This window comes from Gigantopelta aegis, chromosome 3, assembly GCF_016097555.1.
Source record: "Gigantopelta aegis isolate Gae_Host chromosome 3, Gae_host_genome, whole genome shotgun sequence".
Classification (NCBI taxonomy): Eukaryota; Metazoa; Mollusca; class Gastropoda; order Neomphalida; family Peltospiridae; genus Gigantopelta; species Gigantopelta aegis.
The window spans coordinates 84759896-84772078 of NC_054701.1; the positions used below are offsets into that span (position 1 = coordinate 84759896).

Below are 12183 nucleotides of genomic sequence, written 5' to 3' on the forward strand. Positions count from 1 at the left end.
TTGTTTAGAGAGTTACAATATTCAAGGGTCGACAATTATGTAAAATCAGATCGATAAACACTTGTGCAATAAACACAAAATATAATACAAAATATAAATGCAGATATACCAATATTAACAGTTACAAATATTTAGATTTTGGTTTAGGATAAACATTATACACTATTAAGAAAAACGGCAATTCTCAAAATTGCTTTACATAAATATTTACCAAGGTTCCTTAAACCAGATGGTCTGGTTTAGAAATATTTGATTAAGTATGCAATCCTAATATGAAAAAAAACCCACACACATTTTAGTACAAAATGGAAGTTATCTTCGATATCTTCGTCTTGAGAAATGCTAAAAAGTATTTATCCTTAGCACATTACGATGCTTCCCCAGCAATAAGCAACAATGATCAGATAGGCATATTTTTGGTGATTAATTTGCTATAGGAAACCTCTAGTTGTTTCCGCAGATAAAATTTAACATTATGTGTAATTTAATTGTAGATATAAAAATCCTTTAGACGATGAATAAATTATGTGATTACATTTATTGAATAAACTGATTACTAAGCCTTTGTTTTACTGTGCATAATTCAAGGATCAGACTGTCAACTGTCACGACGATGTTGGCCAATTCAACAGGTGTGTTGTGATTTCCTCAACTCATGACTGGTATGCTCTGGTTAACAACTAATCGGTCATAGAAGTTGTATGCAATGAAAATCAAACTAGCAACGGAACAGTCATAGAAGTCATGAGAGCAGTAAGGTGGCCAACTCTATTGTGGCCGTTGGCAGTCTGAGTCTAGCACAATAAAGATGCTTTATTCTAAACAGTTTGACTGTCCCAGGGGGGAAAGCACTAATTACACCCAAGCCATAACACATTTTAATTTTGTTTTTAATATATGAAGAGTTTAGGCGTAAAACGCAATACATGTATATCCATTCTTTTCATTTTCAGTAAAAGTGATTTTTTTTTAATTGACGTATGTCGCGTTTTGATAAAAAACAGGATTTACCCAATACAATTTCATAAGGATCAATCCCGTTTTGTGGCAAATCAGCGGGCCTACGATTAACCCTTACTGACATACAATAATGGCTTTAACTAAAAACAAGAAAGAAAATGGTTTATATCGCATTTTGCGCCTGAACTCTTCATATATTCTCGAGTTAATAATGCAAATATTATAAATGCTATCAAATAATTTGTAGCCATCTATCACAAATAACAAGCAGTGAAATATGGCACTTGCAAATTTAAAGGTACATGATATGCTTATTTTGTAATGTCTTTATGCATATATATATTATGCTCTTTTGGACATCTTTAATCTATGAAATTCAGAGGAAATCTTAACACCCTTGTATATCATTTACAATTAGTTGTTACAGATGTACATGGTTGGCATTTGACAGCGTAAGTCTGTTCCTACATCAGTTTATGTGTAGCCATGATTTTCATAAGCAGGTGCCGACGCCTTAACTCCTATGACGTCATTGTATGCTGGTGGCGGCTGTGCGTAAGCTTGTGGCGGCATCATTTCCTGTCCTGGCGGGTACATAGGTGCCATGTAATTGGAGGACATTCCTGTAATAATAACAACATTATAATAATAATAAAATGATGGTGGTGGAGGTGGCGGTGGTTATCATTATGATCACGATTATGATGAAGAAAATGATGATAACAATACAACAGTAGTAGTAGTAGTAGTAGTAGTAGTAGTAGTAGTAGTAGTAGTAGTAGTAGTATATAGTAGTAGTAGTAGTAGTATATAGTAGTAGTAGTAGTATATAGTAGTAGTATATAGTAGTAGTAGTAGTAGTATATAGTAGTAGTATATAGTAGTAGTATATAGTAGTAGTAGTAGTATATAGTAGTAGTAGTAGTATATAGTAGTAGTATGTAGTAATATATAGTAGTAGTAGTAGTAGTAATAGTTATAGTGGTAGTAGTAGTAGTAGTATATAGTAGTAGTAGTATATAGTAGTAGTAGTAATAGTAGTAGTAGTAGTAGTAATAGTAGTAATAGTAGTAGTAGTAGTATATAGTAGTAGTAGTAGTAGTAGTAGTATATAGTAGTAGTAGTAGTAGTATATAGTAGTAGTATGTAGTAATATATAATAGTAGTAGTAATAGTAGTAGTAGTATATAGTAGTATGTAGTAGTATATAGTAGTATAGTATAGTAGTAGTAGTATATGATAGTAGTAGTTACAGTAGTAGTAGAGTATAGTAGTAGTATATAATAGTAGTAGTACCATATATAGTAATAGTTACTAGTAGTATATAGTAGTAGTAGTAGTGTTAGTGTTAGTAGCAGTAGTAATAGTAGTAGTAGTATATAGTAGTGGTAGTAGTAGTTATAGTAGTAGTAGTAGTAGTAGTGTATAGTAGTGGTAGTAGTAGTTATAGTAGTAGTAGTAGTGTATAGTAGTAGTTATGGTATTATTAGTATATAGAGGATATTTCATGTGATATGACTGCAAACTTCATGAGATGAGATATAAATAATATTTGACAAAAAACATGAAATTTTCTATTTATTATATAACTTTTGGCAATTTACCTTTATTTTCAAAATGCCAGCAGCAAAATAGTTCTGGCTTTCTTACAGTGAAGATAACACTTTCTACAGTGATGATAACACATTTTAGAGTGACATTTTCACTCTAAAATGTGTTATCGTCACTGAGTGACAGATAACGCTTTTATTTCACTGATATTTTAAGATATTTCACTAAATGTTATATAATAAATTGTAGTATAGTAGTAGTAGTATATAGATGTAGTAAATAGTAGTAGTATATAATAGTAGTAGTAGTGTATATAGTAATAGCTATTAGTAGTATATAGTAGTAGTAGTATATAGTAGTAGTATATAGTAGTAGTAGTGTTAGTGTTAGTAGTAGTAGTATAATGACCACAAGTCTAGATAACTCACCTTTTTGAATGACCACAGGTCTGGATAACTCACCTGTCTGCATGAACACAGGTCTGGATAACTCACCTGTCTGAATGACCACAGGTCTGGATAACTCACCTGTCTGAATGACCACAGGTCTGGATAACTTGCCTGTCTGAATGACAACTAATCTGGATAGCTCACCTGTCTGAATGACCACTAATTTGGATATCTCACCTGACTGAATGACCACAGGGTTGAATGACTCACCTGTCTGAATGACCACAGGTCTGGATAACTCACCTGTCTGAATGACCTTAGGTCTGGATAACTCACCTGTCTGAATGACCTTAGGTCTGGATAACTCACCTGTCTGAATGACCACAGGTCTGGATAACTCACCTGCCTGAATGACCACAGGTCTGGATAACTCACCTGTCTGAATGACCACAAGGATGGATAACTCACCTGTCTGAATGACCACAAGGATGGATAACTCACCTGTCTGAATGACCACAAGGATGGATAACTCACCTGTCTGAATGACCACAGGGTTGGGCGTGGTCTGGATGACCTGGCCAGTAGTTCTTTGACCCTTCTGACAGCAGCAGCAGCAGCAGCATATGGTGATCAGTATGACAAGCAAGGCAATCCCACCAGCCACAGACCCGATCACCATAGCAAGCCTGAAAATAAAATATATCATAGTACGGGAGCATTCATTGTTATAAAAAAAAGTATTCATGAACATACAAACTGCACAGTGGTGGGGGTAGGGGTGGGGCAGTAACATGAACAAATTAAATTTAGAAGAAACAACTTTATTAAAATATGTTCACGGTTAACAAAATGTTCAAAACCTTATGTATGGTGTGTTTGTGTGTGAGCGGGATGGGGTTAACACCAGTGATTTCATTTAAAAGAAATCGAAATGTTAATAAAATATGTTGACGGTTATCAAAATATTCAAAAAACTTACACTGTACGTTGGGGGTGGTGGTGGGGTTAGGGGTGGGGGTGGGGTGGGTGGGTGATGGGACGGTAATGCCAGGGATTTCATTTAGAAGAAATCAAAATGTTAATGAAATATTCCTTACAGAATCAATATTTTTTAACGGGTTTTTAGGTGGTCTCAGATGACCAAACAGCATAACCTATATCTAGATATATATATATAGATATATAATATATTTGTATTAGTATTAGTATTAGTATTAGTATTAGAACTAGGTGTTTCTGTTTGGGGGTACCTGTGACCTGTAGTGTAAACTTGGGCCACAGTAAGATTTATCCGGCTTTCCATCGTCACCCGCTTCTGCATAAGTTGTCTACATATCAACATCAATAAGGGGAGGGCTGGAGGTGACTCGAGCTAGCGGCTCTGGTGGGAAACAAACAATGTACCTACAAGCCATGAGTCTGATGGCTTAAACACTCCACCACCGATTCCGGGTTTTATATCTTTATTATATTATATATATTATATATCTTTATTTTTATATCTTTATATTTATTTTACTTACGGAAACCGACAGCAAACTTGTTGGTCAAATGAACCACAGCATCCATATGGGCAGTTTGTATACGTGTAGCTAAAATTAAACAAGGTTCCCCGTCGACAATATTTGGCTTCTAGCTCTGAAATATAAAACACATACATTTATGAATGTATAAATGTATGAATGTATATAGGGTTTGAAATTTGACTGAGATTCCTGCCGGATATTTTGTTCAGCAAGCCATAAATTCTACCGCCCAAATCAAAACCTATACCGGCCCAAACCTGACTGACTCAAACTAATTAGTGAAGGAAGGAAATGGTTTATTTAACGACTCACTGAACACATTTTATTTACGGTTATATGGCATCGGAGATATGATTAAGGACCACACATATATTGAGAGAGTAAACCCGCTGTCGCCTACTCTTTTTGATTAACAGCAAGGGATCTTTTATATGCACCATCCCACAGACAGGTTAGTATATACCACGGCCTTTGTTACACCAGTTGTGGAGCACTGGCTGGAATGAGAAATAGCCCAATGGGTCCACCGACGGGGATCGATCCTAGACCAACCATGCACCAAGCGAACACTTTACCACTGGGCTATGTCCCACCCCTAATTTGTGAATATAAATGTAAAATAATTGAACGTAAAATGAAGAATGTTAATATAGCCGCCTATGGTTAAGGAGCCGTTCAAATATTACGTAATGCAAGACACCCTCAGATGAATGTTATAAACTGAACGTAAAATGAAGAATGTTAATATAGCCGCCTCTGGTTAAGGAGCCTTTCAAATATTACGTAATTCAAGACACCCTCACATGAATGTTATAAATTGAACGTAAAATGAAGAATGTTAATATAGCCGCCTCTGGTTAAGGAGCCGTTCAAATATTACGTAATGCAAGACACCCTCACATGAATGTTATAAATTGAACGTAAAATGAAGAATGTTAATATAGCCGCCTCTGGTTAAGCAGCCGTTCAAATATTACGTAATGCAAGACACCCTCACATGAATGTTATAAATTGTATATGTATATATATAATATTCCTGCTATGCTGTTGTTCAACAGCCCAAGTGTAAATAGATTATTGTCTTATCTTCTCTTTTTATGTCTCCCTCCCACTGTAATGCTCCGTAACACTAGACCCAACATATTACGTAATGTTTGGAGACACACACACAGTGTTCGAAATAATCATTTGTCAAGCAAAATGTGCCTCAGTGGTTGTTCAGTGAACAAATAAAAATGTTCAGTGCAGTTTCATTTTGAGCAATCAAAAACATCATCCTGGTACTTCAGGGCATAAAATTTGGCACGGACGATTTTGTCGTTTGTCTGTTGGTTATGCAAAACCAATGTCAACATAAATGACCAATTGTTTGTGCAAAAGCTGTAATCGTTCGTCGGAAAATTTAAAAAGACGTGTTGGCTAAAAAAAATCACTGTTTTTGGAAAAAATAATAAGATAACGGGCCTACATTGCCGACTGCTGGTTATTTTGGCCAATGTAGGATTCGCATAATTTTGGTACTTTCCGTTCAGATCCAGAAGCATTAGACTCAATGCTTCCGGGAAATCCCTGTCTATTATCATTTCATTCAGATTATTGTTTGGCACCAATAAGTACTCCCCTGTAAAAGAATCGATGGGGTTGTGTGTTGTAATGTAAACGGGCAGCTTTCAAGTTGGTCCTAGCATACATTTAAAAAAAAAAAAAAAGGTATTTATGATAGAACATTTGATGGAGAAAAGTTAATTTAATTAACGTGATCCATTAAAATTTGCATTTGTATCTGAACTACTGAAGAAAATCGTTTGTGTAAACACTAAAACCACACGAATGACATATCGGTTGTCTCAAAAATTCAAATTGTATGCCCTGTACTTGAATAAAACAAACCATTTATTTGGACTAGTGAAAATATTGGCAGACAAGTAGATTTTTAAATGTATATGTTCGGTGGACTAGTAAAACATTCTGCTTATTTTTATCTCTCACACACACACACAGCATTTGGCCTGGTATGCATCTTCAACGATATATAACGCACATTATTGTTTAATATCAACAGGTATAATCGTATAGTTAATTAATAAAACGCTTAAATGTGACGGCTATTATATAAACCGGGCGCAGCCATTTTGTACCATCCCAGTGAATATGCCCTCTGGTGAGCTGGTGGTTACGTAATACCTAACCTGTCATGTCAGGAATTAGTCTTCGAACTGAAGAAACAAAACATATCCGATTTTTTGCAGATGCATCGCAATGTTCTGTAATAATATCCATCCCAGTAAGCCGGCAACATAATATAGTTATTTCAACACTTTGACAATGGTGGCTTATTTTGTATTGAAAAATAATATATACTTGTTTTGTACATAAATTAACCCACGTACTGAAATAATAATCAGTGTGTTCTTGGTTAATTTGTCTTTTCTTTCCGTGGCATGTACCTGTGGTTCCTGATTGGCAGGTGTATATTTAGACGGTCCCCAGACACTGTGTCTAGACACACTAAAAAGACGTGCCTCTTTTATTAAGATCACAAGGTATTGTCTGTTAGCCACGCGGACACCCCTCAAATCGTAATGGACATTATCACTTTATTACTGTAAGTAATTCTGTAAAACCCTTGATTAAGTAGACTTTCCCATCTAAAATCACAAAATTGACCAATTACGTAGTTCCAAAGAAAAGAAAATTATCACTTGGGTATCATGAGAGGTCGTTTTTGCTCGAACGTACCCTACCAATAGGCCTAATAATAAGCATTTTTCTTTGGATTTTTTTAAAGAGAAAAATACTATAACTCCATTTCATTCTATTGATGCAAATTAAAATATATTTAGTTAAATAGTTTATTATACTATCAAGTCATTTATGTTGTTTTACAAGTCAGGTTGATGAAAGCGAAGCGCCTTGTCATAAATTAAGAGCGTTTGTTTACACTGTGCTTAAGAGGGATTGGACGGAGCTGACGTCACTTCGCCCCAAGCTATACCACCGGACTTCACAAAAACAAAACAAAATGGCTGACCCCAGTTAGAAGGAATGATCATGTTTTTTTATTAATTCTAAAATTACGCATTTTTCATTTGTTAAAGTGTCAGTATGTGTTGGTGGTTCGAGTATGCATGTTTCCAACACATAAGGCTCTTGTTGGAGTTTACCCTCCCTTTAAAGTGTCAGTATGTGTTGGTGGTTCGAGTATGCATGTTTCCAACACATAAGGCTCTTGTTGGAGTTTACCCTCCCTTTAAAGTGTCAGTATGTGTTGGTGGTTCGAGTATGCATGTTTCCAACACATAAGGCTCTTGTTGGAGTTTACCCTCCCTTTAAAGTGTCAGTATGTGTTGGTGGTTCGAGTATGCATGTTTCCAACACATAAGGCTCTTGTTGGAGTTTACCCTCCCTTTAACTTTAAACAAATTGGCCCTATTCCTTTCCTTTTTTAGTTAATAGATAAAATGACGACACAAGAAATTTCATTTGTAAGTAATAGCAGGCACAGTGGAAGCAAGTAGACATTGGGGGGGGGGGGGGGGGACTGAGATTAAAGACGCAAAGTAGTTTCTAGGGGTATTTTCCCCGTAAAAGTTTAATAACCAGATGTCCTGAATTGAGATTTCCTGCATTCTGCAATAAAAATTCATTTCTGCCTTAATATTTGCTACCAATAATATATTTGATTTAGAATTATTGGGGAGGGGATTTAACCCTCACACACACACACACACACACCACCACCACCACCACCACCCTCTTCCCTGCCTGAATAAGTCCTGTGTGACCACTTGCTAACAGTAAAATTTATAAAACCTTAAATTGACAGAAAGCTGGAAACATAGTACACTGCTGTATTTTGTATATCCATGTAAAAATACAGAGTGATTTGTATGTTACTATGCAACCTTATATAAGTTATATAGGCTATTATAACTGTTTAGTAGTAATCATGTAATGCTAATATAAATAATGTTGTTATCCAGACTCGCACATTTTCATTTAATTTGGGCAAAAATTAATCTCCACCCCACCCCACCCCCACCCACTACAAAAATGGGAGCCCGTACGCCTAAGGGTTGAAACTGTAATGATAATGACAAATATACCTGTACCACAGGTAGGCCAATAGTACTAGTATATACTTGACAATGTTTTTGTGAATACAGTGGCAACCAGGAAGCTAAAAGGTGAACAGAACGAGACACTCTGAAATATTAAAAAGTCACTAAAAATCTGTTACTAACACTGATAACCTTCCTGTTAATACGAGTTATATTACGCATTTACCTGTAATCAAGGTGAAGACGACAAACAGCACACCGAGACAGGTACCCATTAACGTAGTGGACGCCATTTTGAATGTCTACTTTCTGTTTGCACAAACGATATCGCCTAAATTAACCTACATTCCGGATGAGTGAATCTCGGTATACGTCATAGAACGTCGTGACTGTGTCATCTAAAAATAAATTGTTAATAGCGGTAGTAAATCATAGCTTGGATGACCAGGGGCGTAGGCTTGGGGTGGGGGTCGGGATGGGGGTTTTCGTGGCTGAAACACTTATTTACAGTGAAATATTAGGCTATTCAATAGTTGTCCAGGGACAATGCAGACAAAAGGGTCCGCTAGGCTCATAATTGATCTCCCCCCCCCCCCCCCCCCAATGTTAAAGGGATGATTAGGCTAGTGGACTGGTATGCATGTTCAGTAATATTTAATGCACATTATTCCTTAATATCAACAAACTGTATACTGGCATATTTAATTAATAAAACGCTAAAAAAAAAAATGGTATGGATATTGTATGTAAAACATCTGTAATATTTATAATGATCATTATGAATCATCCATTGGCATATTCAGTATCGTATTTATACACAAGACAGAGTCTAAAAGTAGTCGTGAGGGTATGCAGTCATGGATCATTTCCAGGTGTTTTGTTAGCCCGAGTACTCTGACTGTAAGAGAGCTAGACGGACATTTGGACATAAACACGCTCTCATTACAGTCAGAGACCAACCTATGTCTTTTTTTTTGGCAATTCCTGACTACCAAACGGTAGGCAACGAGTCCCGCTCTAATACCACAACAATCCTATGTTTGACGTCAAATACCTTTACATCAATCATTTTCGAGTTAAGTGATACAAAAAAATCCACATATTAATCACTAATACACATACTACAGAAAGAAACCCGACAGCACATGGGCGGATCCAGGAAATATTTTTAGGGGGGGGGGACCAAAAAAGAAGGGCACATTGACTCGTCAAAAGGGCACCTTACTACAAGTTTTGATATTTACAATTAATATGAATTCCTACAGTTCTACGTCATAATATACTAGCAATAATGAAGTAAATTGGCGTCACTCGCGTTAGAACCTCAATGGGGCCCCATTGAGACTCAATAACACAGACACATATCTGCAAGCTTGCGCATGTACACGAAAATCTTGATTTCATTTATCTACAATATAATTATTGTTTACTTAAAAAAAAAAAAATTCTACAAACAAAAAGGGCACTTGGACATTTTGAGGGCACTTGAACAATTTTTGGGGGGGACGTGTCCCCCTGGTCCCCCCCCTTGGATCCGCCCATGCATTTATAAGACCAATCTTAGAATATGGTAATATAATTTGGGATAATTGTACAGCTGAAGAAGTCAGTGAAAATTGAAGCTGCCCGTATCATTACAGGACTTAGGAAAAGAACATCTCCAGACAAACTATATTATGAACTTGGTTGGGAACCTTTACATAAACGTCGCAAAAATAGTAAATTAATTATAATGCATAAAATACTTAAAGGCGAAACACCTCAATATCTACTGGATGAAATCTTGCCATATGTTAATCAGTGGCGTAGCCGGGGAGGGGGGGGGGGGGCAGGGGGTCATGCCCCTCCCAATCCCGGGAATTTGTTTACCTTTTCGCTTATTAATAACATTAAAAAGGTTCCTGTGTCATATCCCACTACACAGGTGCCCCCCCCCCCCAATACAAAATCCTGCCTACGCTACTGATGTTAATCCCACTAATCGTCTTACACTCAGAAATCAACGTCCATTCACTCCACCAACATGCCATACTAATTCATATAAAAACGGCTTTATAGCATACCCTTTAAATGTACTAGAGATACAACTTTGCGGTGGTTTCAGTACAGAATATTGCATCGAATACTCGCAACTAACCATTTTTGATATACTATTCACCAATAAATGTACTTTCTGTAATCTGCTGCCAGAGACAATGGAACACTTATTCTATGATTGTCATTTTGTTAAAAAAAACTATGGATATCTATTGCAAATTGGATGACAAATACTATGGGTGAACATATTACTTTTGATAAACATATAGTTATCTTAGGTTTGCCTAATGAACAAAACAGCAGTGTAGTAAATTGGATGATTATTAATATAAAATATTATATTTATTCTATAAAAATGCAAAAACAAAAATTGAACTTACGACCATTACAACGGACAATTAAAAACAAATTAAAAATTCAAAGGTGTATTCTGCTTAAAAACTGTGAATACGAATATTTTGAAACATATTGGAAGAAATGGTATAATTTATTTATTTATAATTTTACATGAACTTTTTCAACTGTTGTTTAACATACTGGCTTAGAGACAAACATTAAAAGATAAAATTTGCAACCCGTTATTCTTTTCTTTCACTTCTTATATTTTGTTTTTCCCCTTTCTTCTTTCTCTTCTTTCTTGCTCCCAGAAATAATTAGAACTAATTACCGACATGTATGAAAACTGATGTACATAGATATTTGTGTGTGTGTGTGTGTGTGGGGGGGGGGGGGTAGGTGAGTGGATGAGAGAGTTTTTTGAATGCAGTATATGTTTTAAACATGAACATTGTGTACATGTAAATAGTCTGTATATACAGTGTATAAATATATATATAATATACATGTGTATATATATATATATATATATATATATATATATATATATATATATATATATATATATAAAATATAATTAAAATATGTGTACGTCAGGGCACCTCAACCCTGACACTGCCAAATATTTCTGGGAACAATAAAACATTTTTTTAAAATAATAAAATAAATATATATATATATATATATATATATATATATATATATATATATATATAGCAAGAGATATTTTATATGCACTTTCCCACAAACAGGAAAGCACATACCACGGCCTTTGTCTAATTGTGGTGCACTGGTTGGAACGAGAAAAAAAACCCATCAGCTGAATGGATCCACTGAGGTGGTTCGATCCTGCGATGTAAGCACCTCGAGCAAGCACTCAACCGACTGATGCTCAGAAGAGAGACCCTAGCAATTATAAACATAAAATGAGGTTTACATGACTTGAACCAAGTCTGTTGTGGCAAGTAAATTTACCATCAGGATCCCTGCTTTTCTTCCATTTAAAATTCTGATTTGGGTTGCTATGCACATGTCAGGGGCGTAGTGTGAGCTGGACCTTGGGTGGGTGAGAGGGGGTTCGAATATGAACCAAGTGGACCGTTTCTATTTTGTTTTTGCACCACCAGAAACTCCACATGTATAAACCTGTATGTTTTAGTTCTGAAAGCGGACCATTTGCTTCAGCGGGGGGAGGGGGGGGGGGGGTTGTTGTTGTTTCGTCCAAACCCCCAAACCCCCCCCCCTCCCCAGCCTACGCCCAGCATGTCTATTAATTTTTGTCGATTGTTATTCTTCTTTCTATCAGATGACAGTCGGTTTTTA

The 12183-nt window shown here is 36.0% G+C and overlaps 1 protein-coding gene across 1 annotated transcript; it reads right to left on the reverse strand.

Moving 5' to 3' along the window:
- Positions 1-1055: 1055 nt before the first annotated feature.
- On the reverse strand, positions 1056-8856 carry LOC121366432. The gene is made up of 4 exons (XM_041490888.1): positions 8714-8856; positions 4424-4538; positions 3435-3586; positions 1056-1583 (listed from the first exon to the last, which is right to left on the reverse strand). The coding sequence occupies exons 1-4, from the start codon at positions 8778-8780 to the stop codon at positions 1435-1437; spliced, it is 483 nt and encodes a 160-aa protein (XP_041346822.1). The 5' UTR covers positions 8781-8856; the 3' UTR covers positions 1056-1434.
- Positions 8857-12183: the final 3327 nt, after the last annotated feature.